This window comes from Fusarium phalaenopsidis (genome assembly GCF_050370095.1).
Source record: "Fusarium phalaenopsidis strain FUZ10S chromosome Unknown contig_32288, whole genome shotgun sequence".
Classification (NCBI taxonomy): Eukaryota; Fungi; Ascomycota; class Sordariomycetes; order Hypocreales; family Nectriaceae; genus Fusarium; species Fusarium phalaenopsidis.
Window position 1 is genome coordinate 1,437,280 of NW_028145412.1, and position 18,411 is coordinate 1,455,690.

The 18,411-nt window shown below is 51.4% G+C and overlaps 3 protein-coding genes across 3 annotated transcripts; 2 read left to right on the forward strand and 1 right to left on the reverse strand.

Moving 5' to 3' along the window:
* Positions 1 to 1,807: 1,807 nt before the first annotated feature.
* On the reverse strand, positions 1,808 to 3,664 carry LRP88_04056 (cytochrome P450; the record flags this gene model as incomplete). Its single annotated transcript, XM_083240644.1, has 5 exons — positions 1,808 to 1,999; positions 2,056 to 2,435; positions 2,484 to 3,057; positions 3,110 to 3,315; positions 3,391 to 3,664. The coding sequence occupies 5 exons, from the start codon at positions 3,662 to 3,664 to the stop codon at positions 1,808 to 1,810; spliced, it is 1,626 nt and encodes a 541-aa protein (XP_083103934.1).
* Positions 3,665 to 4,058: 394 nt separating this feature from the next.
* On the forward strand, positions 4,059 to 5,663 carry LRP88_04057 (uncharacterized protein; the record flags this gene model as incomplete). Its single annotated transcript, XM_083240645.1, has 5 exons — positions 4,059 to 4,115; positions 4,184 to 4,286; positions 4,340 to 5,277; positions 5,337 to 5,468; positions 5,523 to 5,663. The coding sequence occupies 5 exons, from the start codon at positions 4,059 to 4,061 to the stop codon at positions 5,661 to 5,663; spliced, it is 1,371 nt and encodes a 456-aa protein (XP_083103935.1).
* Positions 5,664 to 9,464: 3,801 nt separating this feature from the next.
* On the forward strand, positions 9,465 to 17,806 carry LRP88_04058 (uncharacterized protein; the record flags this gene model as incomplete). The annotated part of the gene is made up of 17 exons (XM_083240646.1): positions 9,465 to 9,953; positions 10,043 to 10,128; positions 10,177 to 10,625; positions 10,711 to 10,775; positions 10,832 to 10,955; positions 11,003 to 11,115; positions 11,163 to 11,593; positions 11,656 to 12,110; positions 12,159 to 14,317; positions 14,365 to 14,461; positions 14,518 to 14,543; positions 14,607 to 15,470; positions 15,519 to 15,752; positions 15,858 to 15,932; positions 15,981 to 16,264; positions 16,375 to 16,852; positions 16,904 to 17,806. 17 exons carry the CDS (start codon positions 9,465 to 9,467, stop codon positions 17,804 to 17,806), a joined length of 7,332 nt encoding a protein of 2,443 aa, XP_083103936.1.
* Positions 17,807 to 18,411: the final 605 nt, after the last annotated feature.

Genomic DNA, 18,411 nt, shown 5'->3' on the forward strand with positions numbered 1-18,411 from the left:
TCGATACGCAAGTGGAAACAGCCTTTTGTTTTTGTCGGCTGTAATGCGAAACGGCTGGATGGAAATATCGTGTCGATGTTTTTCGACTCTGAACTTTTGAACGAGACAATCACCCTCGATACTGAACGCAACCGCGATCTAAGGGAGCTGGTCAACGAGATTACGAGGCCACCAGTCACTAGCGGCTATCGTATTTCAGCACTTGGGGCCAACGTAAGTGCGCCTGTCAGCGGGAGCATCATCTTTGCCTCACGTGGCTCTGCCGTCGGAACCGAGGGCGAGACTGTGGATGGCATTGATGTCAGCCTCTGCCTCATTTCTGCGCGCTGGGTAGAGGCAGATGTCTGGATAGAGTCAATCACATCTGGTATCGTTCAGAGCCACTTGGAAACGTCTATTGAAGAGTTCCTTAATCACCTTGGCGACTCTTCTACGAATACGTCCTTAATCAAAATGAGAAAGGGGTGGCTGGGTGGTATTGATACTCGCATAGGTACGGCATCAGACTCAGCGTATCGACTCATATTGAGTTACTGTCTCGATGAGGGGTCTTTTCTTCCGCATTGTCTCTCCCTTGCCCTCTCTGCTCACATCACCGATGCTTTGGCACAACCCGAAAATTTCGATGGTATGTCGCTTGCTAATCTTGTCGGGGTGCCATCAAATGGCGAGATCACAGTCATTGAGCACTCAGCCTGGGGGGAAGCATTCACTTATACCTTTAAGAATAGCCACACTATTCCTCTGGCATTTTCTGCCCTTTTGCTTCATGTTTTGATCGTTATCGTACACCTTGCATTTGCTTTTCATTCTCGGTATCCATATTACAAGACGAGCTGGGGAACCTTTGGGGAAATGTTGATTCTTGCTCTACGCTCGAGTCCAGAAGGGGAAGCAAGTAACTCTGAGGCAGAAGTCGCGGTCTCCCGAATGTGGAGGAAAACAGCTACGGTACGCCCGATGGCTGGGGATGGGCGGGTGCAGATTTTTCTGGAGGAGAATAAAGGGGGCACTAAAGAGTCTGAGTCTGAAGGGGATTGTCCAAGAGAGAGTTCGGTAGGACTCTGGATGGGTGAGGGATAGATATTAGTAGTGAACTTATCCTACACTGAAAAACCAGGATTGTGCTGGATATATGCAAACATGTTTTGATCTGGCTTTTGGACAGCATCTAACTACTGGGGAATTTGAGTGAACCTCGATCGAGATGGAATAGGTCCACTGCTTGCCTGGTGTGCCTTCTCGGTCAATATCAACAGCCATCCTTGACCCAAGCGGCGCACATTTATCTGACAATCTCGCCGACATTTTGGCCCATGAGTAACATTTATCGTAAAGTGTTTTCAAGCGTTAGTTACAAATCAATTCACGATCAAAGGTACCTTTCGGCGGCAAATAGGGTAGGCATTGTCGTATTTTGTTGTGAATGCGAATACGACATTACCCCTGAAAGTCTTGGCACGCAGCCAACATCCATTGTTTGCACTAAAGAGGCCCTTTTGATTCGCTGATGAGAAACCCTAGGATCTTGTACTGGATCTAACTGGCAGTCCCGATTGGTTTTCGGCTCTTCGGCAGCTTCGCTTCTGCGGGCAGGGGGCAACGACTCCTCTTCTGCACAAGAGGCTTCTCCACGATTATCCTAAGTTGGTCGTCATTCTGGCTGGTTTGCCCATCGAATTCGATCGAGGACCGAGTCTGTGCAACCGCCCCAAAAACGACTCACTCAACGCAGCCCAGTCAAAAGTCTAATCATTCATTTGCTCGTTAATGATCTCGATTCGCGATAGTGAGACTTCGTGAGACATTATGCCGCAGCATGAAGCCTCACCTTAACCCCATTCGCAATACAGTTGATCAATGTCAAGTTATGCCCAACAACAGCGTCCTTCTCCAAGCTCTCCATCCTATCGAACCGCTGCAACAACCGTACCGTGACGTAACTTGCTTCGATGAGCGCAAATTGCTGACCGATGCAGATTCTCGGACCTCCATTGAACTGTTTGCCGTCAGTATGCCATTTAGGGCGATGGTGAGAGAGAGGATGTAACCTACAGGCAAATATTCCCACCCAACCTTTCTCCCCTCCCATCGCTCCGGCTTGAATTCGTCCGCATCAGGTCCCCAGATGTCTTTCCGGCGGTGCATGACATGCACAGAAAAGTCGGTCGAAGAGCCTTTCGGGATGAAGATGGGCGAATTCCCATCCTTGCCTCCACCGCGGGGAAGCGTCGTATCCTTGTTCGCGTAGCGAGCGTTGATGGGTACGACAGGGTACAGGCGCAGGGACTCGTCGTTGACGTATCGGAGGTACTTGCAAGCTTTGAGTTTCGCAAAGGCGATCTCGGAAGGATTTTCGTAGGTGCCGAATTCGTCAATGATGATGTCGCGGAGTTTCTTGTAACGGACTGGGTCTCGAGCGAGGTTATGGAAGACTAATAAATTGTTAGCATTTAAGAACTTCAGTGAGTGGAGAAGCCTACCCCAGCCGAGGTGTGAAGCAGTGGTATCACGACCAGCAAGCAAGACGTGTAGCAACTCCGACCGTAGCTTGGTCGGGTTCTGCGTTTCAGCAGCTATCGCCTCGAGAAAGATGTACTGCTCCTTGCCGCCACTGTTCGTATCAGAGACCTTCTCGCGCAGACCCCTGGACAGGGCGAGCTGAACAAAGTGGTCAACAAAATCATGGACAATCTTGCACGAGTTACGGAATTCTAGCGAGTCATAGAGCCACCAAGAATCCATGAAGCGTGACCGTGTAGCAAGGGCCATCTGACCTGAATCAAAGGCCGTAGCAAACCGTTCTTCTTTGCTGCCGAGCTTGGAGCTTTGGTAGCCGGGCAAGAGTCTGAGCTGGCTGTTGACGGATTCGCCAAAGAGGAACTCGGTGGCTGAGTCGATGGTGAGGCGAAAGAAGTAAGGCAAGAGGTCGATCTGCTCTATCCAGCCGTTCGACCCAATCATTGGCCCGATCAACTTCATGAGGTTCTGGACATGGGTTTCTTCGAGATTGAGATCGCTGACTTGATCTCTTGTGAACTGGGGACGAATGATGGCCTGGATCTGGTTAGCTATATGGGGTTTACGACGAGTTATGTTAACCACCTACCCGTGAATGTTTCCAGTGGTCGCCATCTGCCGTAAAAATGCCATTGCCAAGCATGGGGAGAAAGTTCCCTCGTCGCGATGGTCCCACATCTGCATCTGTTAGCGTGCGACCCCAGGCATTGAGCTCACACCTACCAAAGTCATTGAACTTGTTAGCGAGAATAGTCTGAATATTTTTGGGGTTGGCAGTGCGAATATTCCTTGCTCCTACAGTGGACGTTAGTGCAGGACAAAGAGAGCGGTCAATATTCGCTTGGCAAGCGAGAGAACAGGAGCACCTACCCAGAATCTGGTACCTATACGTATGCGCCCCTAGATCCTCAAACCGCTTGATGATGTCAACGGGAAACTGCTGTGCCTTGTCGGCAGCCAGTGCACGCAACAGGTTGTCAATGCCGAGCGGCCATCGGTTCTTCTCAAACGGAGGCTCTTCGCATTTGAGCTCTCGTGCCTTGGCTGCATGACGTCGGGAGACGATGAAGCTGGAGATGATGGCGTAAAGGATGTACGACGTGACGACCCAGATCAGGGCTCCAAAGGCGAAGGAGATTTGCATCTTGGTGTTGACAAGCACTAAAGGCGTCGTTTGCGAGCTCACAGGTGGTGCATTGCCCGTATCAAGACGCCGCACCGACAGAGCCAGGGGGGGTTCAAAAGCAGTAAAAGCGTCAAGGCACGACCAACACAAAAAGACAGCGACCAACAGTAACACACCCAAGGTACAAAGGGACCCGAGTCGCAACCAACAAGCAAACCCCCCGAACGGCACCTGTAACCCTCCGAACGGCACCTCTAGTTAGTCCGATGCATGAAATCGGGTCCTGTGCAACTCGGGTCCCAACTCGGGTCCCCCCCCAACCCTCAAGTTTCACAACGTGCAATCCTTCACACCATCTTTTGCCCTCTATCGCCATTTCGATCTGAAGATCAGCCACGCAAGCATTCACAAGATGACGTACCCCCAGAATGTCGGCATCAAGGCCATGGAGATTTATGTCCCGCCACAGGTAAAGCCACTCTCTTTTGTTCTCCCCCGCGAGGTCTGAGCTTGGGGCTGAGGCGCTGACGAGAAAAGTGTCTTGATCAAACCCTCTTTGAGAAACACCAAGATGTATCGGCGGGCAAGTACACCGTTGGCCTGGGTCTCCAGTACATGAACTTTTGTACCGACCGAGAGGGTAAGTTGCAGACCGTCTGCCTGATCAGTAATCCTCTACTGACCTTGGTGTAGATGTTTGCTCTCTGGCTCTGACCGCCGTCTCCTCCCTTCTCCGCAAGTTCGACATCGACCCCAAGTCCATTGGACGTCTTGAGGTGGGCACCGAGTCACCCATTGACAAAGCCAAGTCTGTCAAATCGGTCCTCACGACACTCTTCGAACCACATGGGAACACGAGCCTCGAAGGCATTGACACCACCCACGCCTGCTACGGTGGCACGAGCGCCCTCTTCAATGCCGTCAATTGGGTCGAGTCTCGGTCGTGGGATGGTCGAGATGCCATCGTAGTGGCCTCCGACATCGCGCTCTATAAGGAAGATGCATCTCGTCCAACCGGAGGCGCTGGCTGTGTCGCCATGTTGATCGGTCCGAACGCGGTGCTCTCCCTTGAACCGAGCTTGCGGGGCGTCTACATGACCAATACCTTTGACTTCTACAAGCCTGATATGAAGGTCGAGTTTCCCATCGTCAATGGCCATGAATCCATCGCCTGCTACCTGGGGGCCCTGGACGAATGCCACAAAGACCTGCTCCGTCGCACTGAGGCTGCTAAGAAGCAACTCAATGGAGACGCACCAAAGACTGGAAAAAAGGTCGTCGACCTCTTTGACTACATGGCCTTCCACACTCCCAACTGCAAGCTGGTTAGCAAGTCGTACGGTCGACTCAAGTACAATGACTGTTTGAACTCGACCAGTGCTGCTGATTGGGAGGGAATTCCTGAGGAGCTTCGGAATCTGAGCTACAAGGATTCTCTGAAGGACAAGACGCTGGAGAGAGCACTTGTTGCTGCCACAAAGACTGAGTTCAAGAAGCGAGTTGAGCCATGCATTGCAGCGCCCTCTTTGTGCGGAAACATGTACACCGCCAGCCTGTACTGTTCTCTGATCAGCTTGATCAGCAACATTGATCTTGCCTCTGCAGAGGGTAAGACGATCGGTCTGTTCAGTGTAAGTGGACGAGCTCCTGTTTTTTTCCCAGAAAGGGACTGACTTTAATGAACGGCCAGTATGGAAGTGGCGCCGCCAGCACCCTCTTTGGCGTGAGAGTCACTGGTGATCTAACCAACATGGTTCAGAAGATTGATCTTATGAGCCGTCTGAAGCAAAGAAACATCCAGACCCCCGAGGATTACGAGAAGGTGAGTGTTAAATAATGTAGTTGCTGCATAGATGTGCTAACTCGGGTCCACTAGGCCTGCACTCTTCGACTGAAGGCTTACGGAAACAAGAGCTACAAACCCATTGGCGATGTGGCTTCTCTGGCGCCAGGGACGTACTATCTCGAGAGCATCGATGAGGCATACCGTAGAACTTATGCTATCAAGGGTCAGTGAACAATGGGGTTGGGGGCTTACCAGCGGTAGGGCTGGCGTCTGAAGCATCGCTTATCGCGGGGTAGGTAAACCAAGGCCAGGTTTAAGCTATAGATGAGTAGAGAAAAGTGCATTTGCCAGTCCTCAGTTTTGTTTCCTCTTACTTGGTTCTCCTTCTTTCACCGGTAGTCAGCACTCATGTGAGCAGGCAATGCGGTGAAAACTGCTGTGGACGCACAAGTATCGTCAGAATGCCAAGTGATTGTAGAAGTGAGCCTTGTAGGGCTGATAGCTACGTTGGTTGATCGTGCCCATGTGACTAGCGAGCCGGGTAGACACCTGGACGGAACACCAAGATCAGTCTTGAGACAGGGACTCAACAACCTATACGAGAACAAAGATAGCTCGGATTCCGAACTCCTTAAGGCAATTTTCCTGCAAGGAAGTTGATGTCTGCCTAGTACGTCCACTTTCACGAGGATATTTCGCCTTTGTTCCTGTAGCGATCAACCCCATGTTGGCGAAAGCTATACTTTTCGGTGAAACGGAGCGATAGTTTGAGTCGGCCGACAACTTCAATCCCACCGATAATACCACAAGATGACGTGTTCATAAAGAAGCCCTACTGGTTGATGGATGCAACCAGAGTGGCGAAGAGGCCATGTATGTCTCAGTTTGGCAAAAGCCGAGGTCTGTTATAGGAAGCATGTGCTCCCAGAACAACCACCGCATAGACGATCCTTAGAATCCATCATATTCAGCGCCCTGAACGAGTGAATAATCGAGGACGAGGAGAAGCATCCGAAAAAGCATGCAGTCAGTGTAGCAGTCGGCCTCATTCTCTCATATCTGACAAAAACAAATGTCTCATTGGTTGCTTGTGTGCCATGTCCCGCTCTGGGATGGGGTAGCAATATATATAATATGTTACTGTACAGCCCTGTTGCATGTGGTCCACACGGCCCATCGGCAACCGGCACCTGATTTTATGCCAACCCCTGGTTATAGTAATTGCCGGTGCTAGGATTGGAGGCAGGCTGCCTTTTCAAGGGGCTTTGGCCAGTGGGATTTGGACGGCTGCAGCCAAGATGCCTTATCTTGGAGAAACCAGGCGTTTAGAAGATGGAACTGCATGGTATCCATGAAGGAGGGTTACTTTGAGTGTAGCTAAGATAAAGGTGTTGCAAAAGAATTGGAATGATGTCAATAACACTGCAACCATACTTGAGAGCGATCTAGACCTTCTAATGGACATGAGTAGTCTCCATGAACGCAACATATCTCGTCAAGACGGCACGTAGAAACTCTAACGGTTCAAGATCACCATTGACCCTGTTCCCCAGTGGCGTCTGACAAATGTGGAGTCCAAGCTCAACGTCTGATTCAGATGCCTGTGCCTGTCGTATGTCGACACAGATTGAAGGAATATCAAGGCAGATCCAGCAGGATGCTATGCTGCTTACCTACTTACAAGGCAAAAGGGCCTCTCCACTGCGGTATTTGCTGGTCTGACGGAAACCTTGTGTTGCAGCCAGACATTACGCAAACAGAAGGTGCTGAAGAGACGAGATGGAGGCGATGAGAATACTTATAACGTGATTACAATGGGATCATGTTTGACATATGGAATTTTAACTTTGTAGATTGTTGATTCTTTAGATTCGATCACAAGGTCACAGAAATGCCCCGAAGCCCCCTGAGGAAGACCGTGTGCTACTCGACAAGGTCAAGCAATTATGTGAGTTCCCATGATTGACCCACGCCAACCACCTAATCTAACCATCGACGATGAGGTAAAGTTTCGGACGGTGCCAAGAAGGGCTCGTGGTCTTTGAGTGAGGACGAGAAACTCTTAGAAGGTGTTCAGAAGTACGGCCGCCAATGGGCTATGGTTGCAAAGGGTGTTGAAACGAGGAGTGCGGATCGTGGATTTCCATTGGCTGAGGAAGGGAGAGTAAGCATTACTGACAAAGAACTAGAGTGCGCCAAGCGTTGGCAACACTGCTTAGATCCCTCTCTAGACCGAAGCGAGTGGACAAGTGACCAGGATGCACGTCTGGTTGCGGCAGTGCGACGCTACGGCACGAACTGGAAGGATATCAAGAAGTTCGAGTTCCCCAAGCGTTCGACGACGAATCTGAAGAACAGGTGGGTTCCACAGCACACATGCCCTAATCCCAATCTGTTCATTCTGACCACCTTGTTCAGACATATTGCGCTATTCCGACAGAGGGATAAGACACCTGGTGCTTGTCTGGGAGCGATGGAAACGTTAGACCCGGGCATCGACTGGTGGTCGATAGAGCAGGGAAGGCTTGATAATACGAGCATGGATGCGAGTGAGGACGGTGATGATGTTGGAAACTACCAAAGTCCTGGTTCATACACCTCAGCCTCGACATCTCCTTTTGAGGACATACTTGGCGGTAGTCCATCTTATCCTTTGGCAACAGACGCGATGACTACGGCCAGTTCAGATCCCTATCAATATCTGCTAGACTGGACGGTCCCTTCACACGCGGATCTTGTTCAATCCGCAACTTCATATTTTCCTGCTTTGGACAGCTTCCTTGGATCGGCATATGACCATAACGCCAACATCGACTCATCTCTTGGAACGGACGCCAATGGCGGCAATTTCATACCAGGTTTCCCCACGCAAACGCCATCGCAATTTGAAAGCATCAATGTCTCTCAGATCACGAATAGTATTGTATCAGGAGAGCCTTCACGTCAAGGGGCAAACCGAGAACGTCGTGCAGCGAGCAACGTCTCTAGCGGGGCACAAATGACTCTCACCACCGACAACCCGGACCCACGGACGATGACTGGTATACTGGAGGTCTTGGCAAAGGCGAATAGTAAGGTGACGATATCTATGAATCGTGAATAGACCATTACTGGCCTCGCAGGCCTGGCTTGGATGGTAAGATGAAGTAGGATATTGGAGTGAATAAGGGAGTACCCTGTGTCAACTTCGAAAAGATTGGAACATGGCATCAAAGTAGCCAGTATCGAGAACACTTAGAAAGGGAGGGCCCAAATAGCGTCATCCCCACTGTCCATAGACAATCGATGTTTGTCGTCACTGTGTCATGCAGTGTATGTCTCTGAAGGGAAGTGAAAGGATCAACAACAAGGGAGAAGGGTTACACGCAGCAGTAAGCACTAAGCAGTGAAGTTAGCATGGGAAATCAAAGTCATTATAGGGAACTAGACGAGCAACTACGTCGCGATTGGCAGAGCCGATCAGCGTTGGGAGCCGAGTTTCACATGTCCCATCCTAATCCATAGACTTGTTGATTTGCGCACCGTTACTCTTCTTCTCTACATCACAAGCCCAGAGATAGGTACCTGCCATACCGACAAGTCTGAGAACATCACCCCTGACTCCCCTTTCCATCTCCCAAGATTTCTGGCCCCGATTACAGAGGAAATTTGCAGCGGGGACCTGAGTGGTGACGGCCGGCTCAACAGACCCGATTGCTTGCATCGGACCCGATTATTGTGGCGGGTAGCATTGATGGCAAGGTGGGATCAGCTGCATCAGACCCAGTTGAGTGCAGGGACCCGATTATCTCGATGAGGCAGACCTGAGTAACGAATCCGACCGAAAACGGTATTGACTGCGAAGTAGAGCGAGATAGGCGATGTGATATTGAGCTTCAGTTGAAGTTATATCAAACTGTGAATAGATAATACCATAACTGTTTCGAACTAAGCCCTTCAACTTCATTCATCTTGCCATTCATTCAACTGATACGCTTACCGTGACGGCAAGAATCTCATCAGTTTTTCCCTTCATCTTTTGAATCAACAGCCATGACTCCCGGCAGAACTGACGTGACAGTTGCTGAAAACGGCAACGGCCTTCACACTACACACAACGGCGTTTCAAACGGAACGTCCAACGGTACAAACGGTACTTCGCACACCTCCAAAGGAACAAACGGCTCCGCAAAGACAACATCCAATGGAGTCCATTCTCACGAGGATGTCCCCATTGCCATTGTCGGCATGGGTCTGAGACTTCCCGGAGGCATCGGCACCGAGGAAGATCTCTGGGACACTCTGATCAACAAGAAAGATCAGAGACAACGCGTCCCAGCTGATCGATGGAACGTCGATGCTTTCTACAGCAAGACCAGCAAACGTGGAACAGTCAAGACTGAACACGGCTACTTCCTTGCCGACGAGGATCTCCAGCAGTTTGATACGTCCTTTTCTCCATCACTCGAAACGAACTCGAGAAGCTTGACCCTCAGCATCGTCTTCTTCTCGAAGTCACTCGAGAGTGTCTTGAGAATGCGGGTGAGCTTGGCTGGCGTGGCAAAGACATTGGTTGCTACGTTGGTGTATTTGGAGAAGATTGGTTCGATCTGCATGCCAAGGATAGTCAGGACTTTGGCATCTACCGGATCACGGGCGCTGGAGATTTCGTGTTGGCCAATCGTATCTCTTACGAGTACGACTTGAAGGGCCCTAGGTGAGTCAAGACAGTCTTACGAGAAGGACTCTACTGACATAAAAATAGCATCACTGTCAAGACAGCTTGCTCGTCCGCCCTGATTTGTCTGCACATGGCCTGCGATGCCATCCGCTCAGGCGAAATCTCATCCGCCATCGTCGGCGGAGCAAATTTGCTGATGTCCCCAACCATGACCATCGCCATGAGCGAACAGGGTGTCTTATCAGGCGACGGATCCTGCAAGGCCTTTGACGCTGCGGCTGACGGATATGCGAGAGCCGAGGCCGTCAACGCCTTGTACGTCAAGAGGCTTGACCATGCTATTCGTGATGGGAACCCTATCCGAGGTATAGTGAGGGGTACCGGGTCCAACTGCGATGGCAAGACTGCGGGTCTTTCTCATCCTAGCCCTGAGAGCCATGAGGCGCTCATTCGTCGGACTTATCAGCAAGTTGGCATTGATGACTTTTGCCAGACTGCCTTTGTGGAGTGCCATGGCACTGGAACAGCTACTGGTATGGATTAACCCCCCCCACCCACCCTTTCACTCTCGCTCTGGAGTGAACAAAGCCGATTAGATACTGACTCTCAGATCTGTAGGTGATCCTCTTGAGACGAGCGCCATTGGCAACGTCTTTGGAGAGAAGGGAGTGTACATCACATCGGTGAGAAAGGAAATGAACTCGCTGTGTCTTTATCACGGATCTAATTCTGCATTTAGGTGAAACCCAACGTGGGCCACTCTGAAGGTGCATCCGGCATAACATCGTGCATCAAGGCCATCTTGGCCATGGAGAAGAAGACAATCCCTCCAAACATCAAGTTCAACAACCCCAACCCCCAAAGTTTGACACCCTTCGACATACCATGGTCTCACAGCTAACTCTTCAAGTTCCTTTCAAAAAGGCCAAGCTCCAAGTTCCTGTTGAGCCGACTCCTTGGCCGCAGGATCGACAGGAGAGAGTGAGCATCAACGCTTTTGGAATTGGTGGAGCAAACGCTCATGTAAGTGATACTCCCCTCTGCATCTGACTTCTCTTACTTTCATCTAGGCCGTCATCGATTCTGCAGAGCCGCATGGCGTCAACTCGATGAGAGCCACACGCTCCTCGACAGAGCCATTGCGACAGAGCTTGGTGGTCTTCTCCGCCAACCACATGAACTCTGCCCGCAATGGAACGACCAACCTCCAAGAGTACCTCACGAAACACCCAGGCTCCGTCAAGGATCTGGCTTACACGACTGGCGTTCGCCGAGAGCGCCTTCCTTACCGATCCTTTGCGGCCTCTGATGGAAGTGCACCTCTGGAGTTCACTGCGCCCAGTAGGACACCGGCCACAACCCCTGAAGTTACCTTTGTCTTTACTGGCCAAGGAGCTCAGTGGGCTACTATGGGCGTTAATCTCCTGGAGGAGTTTCCTTCTGCTGAAGAGGACTTCAAGAACCTTGACAAAGCCCTTTCGCAGCTACCATATCCGCCGTCGTGGAGCATCGCAGGCGAGTTATCCTTCAACCCCTCTCGAGCTTGAACCTTCTAACCGTAAGTACAGATGAACTGTTAAAGTCCAAGGAGGAGAGCCGGCTTGATCAAGCCGAATTCTCTCAGCCGCTCTGTACTGCCGTCCAAGTAGTCATTGTCAATCTCCTGCGAGCCTGGAACATCTCCCCCTCACGAGTCATCGGCCACTCCAGTGGCGAGCTCGCTGCAGCATACGCTAGCGGCGCAATCACCGCAGCGGAGGCCATCATCGGAGCCTACTACCGTGGTCTCGTCACAAAGCAGCAGACTCGTCCTGGTGCCATGGCCGCTGTGGGATTCGGCCGAGAGGACGTGGCTTCTTATTTGACTGAGGGCGTCATGATTGCGTGCGAGAATAGTCCTGAGAGCACAACTCTCTCTGGTGACGCTGACAAGATCGATGCTGTGATTGCAAAGATCAAGGAGAGCCACCCTGATATTCTTGCTCGTCGCCTCCGTGTTGAAATGGCTTACCACTCTTGTAAGTTATACCACATCTGACATTCCTGCAAAAACTGACAACTAGCAGACCACATGGCAGAAGTGGGTACCCAGTATCAGGAACTCCTTGAGCCTCAAGTATCGAGCACCCGTCCCGACGTTCCCTTCTACTCGACCGTGTTGGAAAAGGTCATCACCGAGAAGAGCGCCATGAACGCCTCACACTGGCGCCGAAACATGGAATCCCCGGTCCTCTTCAACACCACCATGGCCAAACTCCTTGCAGATGAGTCTGCCAACAATCTTTTCCTCAAGATTGGGCCACACTCAGCCTTGGCAGGCCCTCTTCGCCAGATCTTTAAGAAGCATCAGCCTGATGCGCTTTATGTGCCTACTCTGGTCAGAGGACAGAATGACACTACAAGCCTCCCCAGCACAGCAGGGAACCTGTTTGTCAAAGGGCTTGCAGTCGACATCGGTGCCGTTAATGATGGAGGATCCATCCTCACAGATCTCCCAACTTACCCATGGCACCATGAGGACACCTTCTGGGACGAAAGCCGACTGACTCGGGAGTGGAGAAAGCGCAAGTTCCCCCGTCACGACCTTCTCGGGTGCCAAGTCTTCGAGGGCAGCTCTCTGGAACCCACCTGGAGAAACATGCTCTGCCTCGAAGATGTCCCGTGGATTCGCGACCACGTCATCGGCCCGGACATTGTATTCCCGGGAGCTGGCTACATCGCCATGGCTGGAGAGGCCATTCAACAGGTGGCAGATGCTCAGGACTACACAGTCCGAAGCTTATCAGTCAAGTCGGCTATGATCTTGCATGAGCCGGTGACAACAGAGATCCTCTTCTCTCTTCGCTCGCATCGCTTGACCACCAGCCTGGACTCGACCTGGTACGAGTTCACGGTGTCGTCTCACAATGGCACTGGCTGGACCAAGCAATGTACCGGCCAAGTCAAAGCCGGCAGGGCAGACTCGGAGTCTGTCTCAGAGCCTCCCCAAGCTACCGCCCTTCCCCGAAAGGTATCAAGCACGCGCTGGTACCAGACAATGTCTAAGGTCGGCATCAACTACGGGCCCACGTTCCAGGGCTTGGAAGACGTGTCTGCTCATCCCGTCGACAACTTTGCCGTTGCCAAGGTCACCAACACGGTCGACCCGAACGAATCGACATACCAGCTGCACCCTACAACGACGGATTACGCGATCCAGCTGTTCAGTGTCGCAGCTTGGAAGGGTCAGGCTCGTGACTTTGTCCAAATGCCCCTGCCCGCCTACTTCGGAGAGGTTTACATGAAACGTCCTCAGACAAACGAGCAGCTGCAACTGTCCTCGAATGTGACCGTCACGGCTCGAGGCGCTGTTCATGGAGACGGATTTGCCACCGTCGGGGGTGAAGTCGCGCTCGAGTTCCGCAATCTCTGTCTTGCACCCGCCGCTGACGACACTGGAGGTGATGACCAGGATCCCCACGCTGGAGTGCGTTTGCAGTGGAAGCCTGACATTGCCTTCTTGGACTCCAAGGATCTCATCCGAACAACAAAAAGCATCAGATCTTGCTATTCTACTGTCCAAAGACTTTTGCTGCTTTGCAGCATCGAGTGCACTGAGCGCTTGGCATCTTTGCCCTCAAGTGGAGTAGAGCATCTTGAGAAGTTCAAGAATTGGCTGGCTGCTCATGTGGAACTAGCCAAGGCTGAAGGATATGAAGCAGTTGATGATGTCAACTCACTGTTTGATCTCTCGAGGGATGATAGGCTATCTTTGATCGAAACGACGGCCCAAGAAGTCAAGGCCTCATACGCGGAAGCTGTTGGAAACGCCATCTGCCGTGTCTTCGAGAATATCGAGGGCATTTTTACAGGCGAGGTGGATGCACTGGATCTACTGATGCAAGATGACATCTTGAGGAAGATCTACGACCTTGTGATCGAGTTCTGGGACTTAAAGGATTTTCTCGGTCTCGTCAGCCATGACAAGCCCAACCTGAAGGTCCTCGAGATTGGAGCTGGTACTGGTGCCACCACAGCTCTCATCCTCGACGGCCTCGTGTCTGAGCTGGGAGAGCAGATGTTTTACTCTTACACTTACACCGATATTTCCGCGGGATTCTTTGTCCAAGCCAAGGAGCGTTTCAAGAACGTCCACAGCATTCAGTACGCCGTGCTTGACATCAGCCAAGACCCGGCCGAGCAGGGTTTTGAGCTTGGATCCTATGATCTCGTCATCGCAACCAATGTAAGAATCCGAGACTTAGTCATAATAACTCGAGACTGATTTTTTAGGTTCTGCACGCGACACCAAGTCTTCAGGAGACCCTGGTCAACGTTCGAAAGCTCCTCCAGCCCAAGGGAAAGCTGATGCTGCAGGAACTCTGCTCGAGTAAGTCAATGGCTCAGACGAGGAAAACCAAGGCAAGATGATTAATGTGTTCCTAGGCACAAAGTGGTTCAACTTCATTGTCGTAAGTTTCAACATCCCCGTTGTTCGATCCAGGATAAGAGAAGGCATACTCACCATGTTCTAGGGTGTACTTCCTGGTTGGTGGCTGGGCGAACCTGATGGCAGACCTGAAGAGCCATACGCCAGCCCCGAACGATGGGCCAGAGAGTTGAGCCAGGCCGGCTTCGACGGCACTGAGGCGGTCATCTATGATGAGGAGAATCCGTACCACACCAACGCGACCATCATTGCCCATCCTCTTGTTGAGCCTAAAATCAACAAGAAGATTTCCATCATCTCCACGGCACCGAACGGTTCTGCTGCTACTCTCCTCGCTCAAAGCCTCATCAGACAGGATTTTACGGTTGATTTCTGCTCATTGGATGATACTCCCAAGCCTGATCACGACATCACCTCAGTCTTGGATCTGGAGGGAAGACCTTTCCTGACTGATATCTCAGCTGACAAGTTCCACTCCCTGCAAACCTTCATCACCAAGTTGACATCCTCAGGCATACTTTGGTTGACAAAGTCAGCGCAAATGAACTCTTCAGAGCCGGAGTATGCCCAGATTGTAGGTTTTGCTCGCTCGGTTCGCAACGAGCTGTCGATCGATCTCGCAACTGTGGAGATGGGCAACACCCGAGACGACACCACATTCGACAGGGTTATCGACATTCTTTCCAAGTTCCAAAACCGCTCTAAGAACCTCGACATTGATCCCGAGTTTGAGTACGCAATTTCCAACGGTGTCATCAACATCTCCCGCTTCCACTGGATCTCTGTGTCAAACGAGCTTGCTGCAGGTACAGATTCCACTGCCCCGAAAACTCTTGAGATTGGAAAGAGAGGCTCGCTCAAGACACTACGGTGGGTTCAGAGACCCGAGATCAAGTTGACTGGTGATGAGGTGGCTGTTGAGGTCCGAGCTGCGGGCATGAACTTCAAGGTCCGTCACCATTTCCCTCCAATAAGGAACCAGGCACTGACTAAACAGGATATTCTCATCTCCATGGGTATCGTGGATGGCAATGTTGATGACGGCAACGGCCTTGGCTGTGAATGTGCTGGAGTCGTTACCCAAGTCGGTCCTGACGCTCCGTTCCACATTGGAGATCGAGTTGCTATCATCGGCGGAGACTCGTACTCCACAGTCCTCAAGACCACCTCGACTCTGTGTGCCAGAATCCCGGACAACTTGAGCTTTGAGGACGCGGCCACCATGCCGTGTGTGTACACGACAGTCATTCAGTCTTCTGGATCTAGCCAGGATCGAAAAAGATCAGGTAAGACGCCACGAGATTGGCAGCGAAGTTGATACTGATACTTTCTCCAGACCGTTTTGATTCAGTCTGCTTGCGGCGGCATCGGAATTGCAGCCATCAACATCTGCCGCATGGTCGGCGCCAAGGTAAGATTCCTCGTCAGTCAGCATGCCTTGACATGCTAACAAAGTCAGATATTCGCTACGGTCGGAAGCCAAGAGAAGATCGACTACCTCATGTCCACCTTTGGCATCCCCCGGAACCACATCTTCAACTCTCGCAACTCTTCCTTCCTCCCAGACGTCATGCGTGAGACCAACGGCGTTGGCGTCGACGTGGTTCTCAACTCTCTGTCCGGAGATCTTCTCCACGCATCGTGGAAGTGCGTTGCAGAATTTGGTAAGATGATCGAGATTGGCAAGCGTGACTTTATCGGGCAGGGTAAGCTGGCCATGGAGGCTTTTGAGGCGAACAGGACGTTTTATGGTGTCGACTTTGCTCCAATTGCCGAGAAGCGACCTTAAATGATCAAGAGGTAAGAGATCAACAACTATGCCTTCCTATAGGGAAAACTGACCTCTCAACTAGGCTGCTGGAGAGGACAATGAAGTTCTTCCGCCTGGGGGTTATTCAACCCATCCGGTCCATCAAGTTCTTTGACGCTACTCAAATCGAGGACGCGCTTCGATACATGCAAAAGGGCCAACACATGGGAAAGCTCGTCATCCAGTTCCCAACCGATCATTCCCAGTTGACTTCTTCCCGCGGCAATAACCGGCTTGCCCTTCGATCAGACGCCTCTTATCTGCTGGTCGGTGGTCTAGGAGGACTTGGTCGATCCATCTCAACATGGATGGTTGAACATGGCGCGAGACACTTTATCTACCTGTCGCGCAGTGGAGGCAAGGGTCCTGATGATGCTTCATTTGTGCAGGAAATGAACGCCGCCGGCTGCACTGTTCAGACCACGGCGGGTAGCGTCGCCAACTTGGATGATGTTCAACGCATCATCAAGCAAGCGAAGTACCCGATCGCCGGTGTGCTGCAAATGTCCATGGTTCTGAGAGTAAGATCCCCCATCACTGAAGCCATGAGAAGTGGACTAACAAAATGACAGGATGCCTCGTTCCCCAACATGACACATGACGAATGGCAGGCTGCCAATCTGCCCAAGATCAAGGGCACATGGAACCTCCATGAAGCATTCGGCTTGCAACCCCTCGACTTTTTCGTCCTGTTCAGTTCCTTCTCTGGTCTTCTTGGACATTGGGGACAAGCCAACTACGCTGCTGCCAACACCTTCTTGGATGCATTCGCTCAGTACCGCCATGGCTTAGGCCTCCCCGCATCCGTGCTTGACATTTCCATCATTGAGGATGTTGGTTGGGTCAGCCAAGAGCCTGGGCATCTCGAGCAGCTGAAGGCAACAGCTGCATACTGCCTCAAGGAGCAGCATCTACTTGACTCCCTCGAGCTGGCCATCACCAAGTCAGCGCCGCAGACTTGGGAGCCCAAGTCCCTCATGGACGGGTACATGAACACCAGTCAGATCGGTCTCGGAATGAGAATGACTATGCCCACCGCCGCAGATGCTAACCGATGCATCTGGAAGCGCGACATTCGAATGGGACTGTATCGAAACCTTGAGAACTCGGGCGTTGATGATGCAGGCACTGGCAATGAGGGTCTTAGGGAGTTCCTAACTGGGGTGACCGCCAACCCTGAATCCCTTAAGGAAGCCTCTTCCGTTTTGTTCCTGGCCAACGAGATTGGCAGCACCTTATTCAGCTTCCTGATGCGGCCCATCGAGGAATTAGACGTCAAGCAGCCGCTGTCAGCCGTTAGCCTTGACTCGTTGGTCGCCATCGAGCTGAGGAACTGGAGTAGGCAGAGGCTTGGCGTAGAACTGAGTGTGTTGGAGATTCTAGGTGCGGCTTCCATTGAGAAACTGGGCGAGGCCGCTGCCGAGGGATTGCTTGTGAAGCTGGGTGGTGCGGCGGCAAACGGGGATGCGCAGTAGAGAGACCGCAAACGGTTAGTTACAGGACGTTGTGAATTCTTGATATTTTTGTAGTTATTATTCAACAATTTGAATTCGTAACACTGGAATCATCAATTCCCTTTGTTGTTTTACTGTTATGATGGACGGGGATCCGGCGTGCGACATCTTAACGTCGGGTTCGGGCTCCTCCCACTGCCAAGGCTCGCTCGCGGGCCGATATGAACGGCAAGTACATACTACTCAGAACGCAGGTTCATTCCCAAATTGTTTCACATGTCTCTTCATTTCCAAGGTAGAGTCCGGCCCGAGCTAGCTTTGGCTTGTGAATGGCAGGCTACCCATTCTTGTCCCGAAGTCATCTGCTCTACTTAAGACGGAGGCGAATTAGACCAAGCTTCTGGCGTTAATGTCAAAGATGCAATTCACCAGTGTCGCCCCCTTGCTTAAGCTAATAAGTTGTAATGAAATCTATCTCAGTTGCTGTGTCCTCGTAATATGTACTCCGTCGATAATAAGCTGATCCATAATATCGCAACGCTAAACCAGTCTAATATGCCAATTACGAAATTCCAAAGTCTATAATACATCCCCGTTTATTAAACGAACGCGTCTTAGAATTTGTG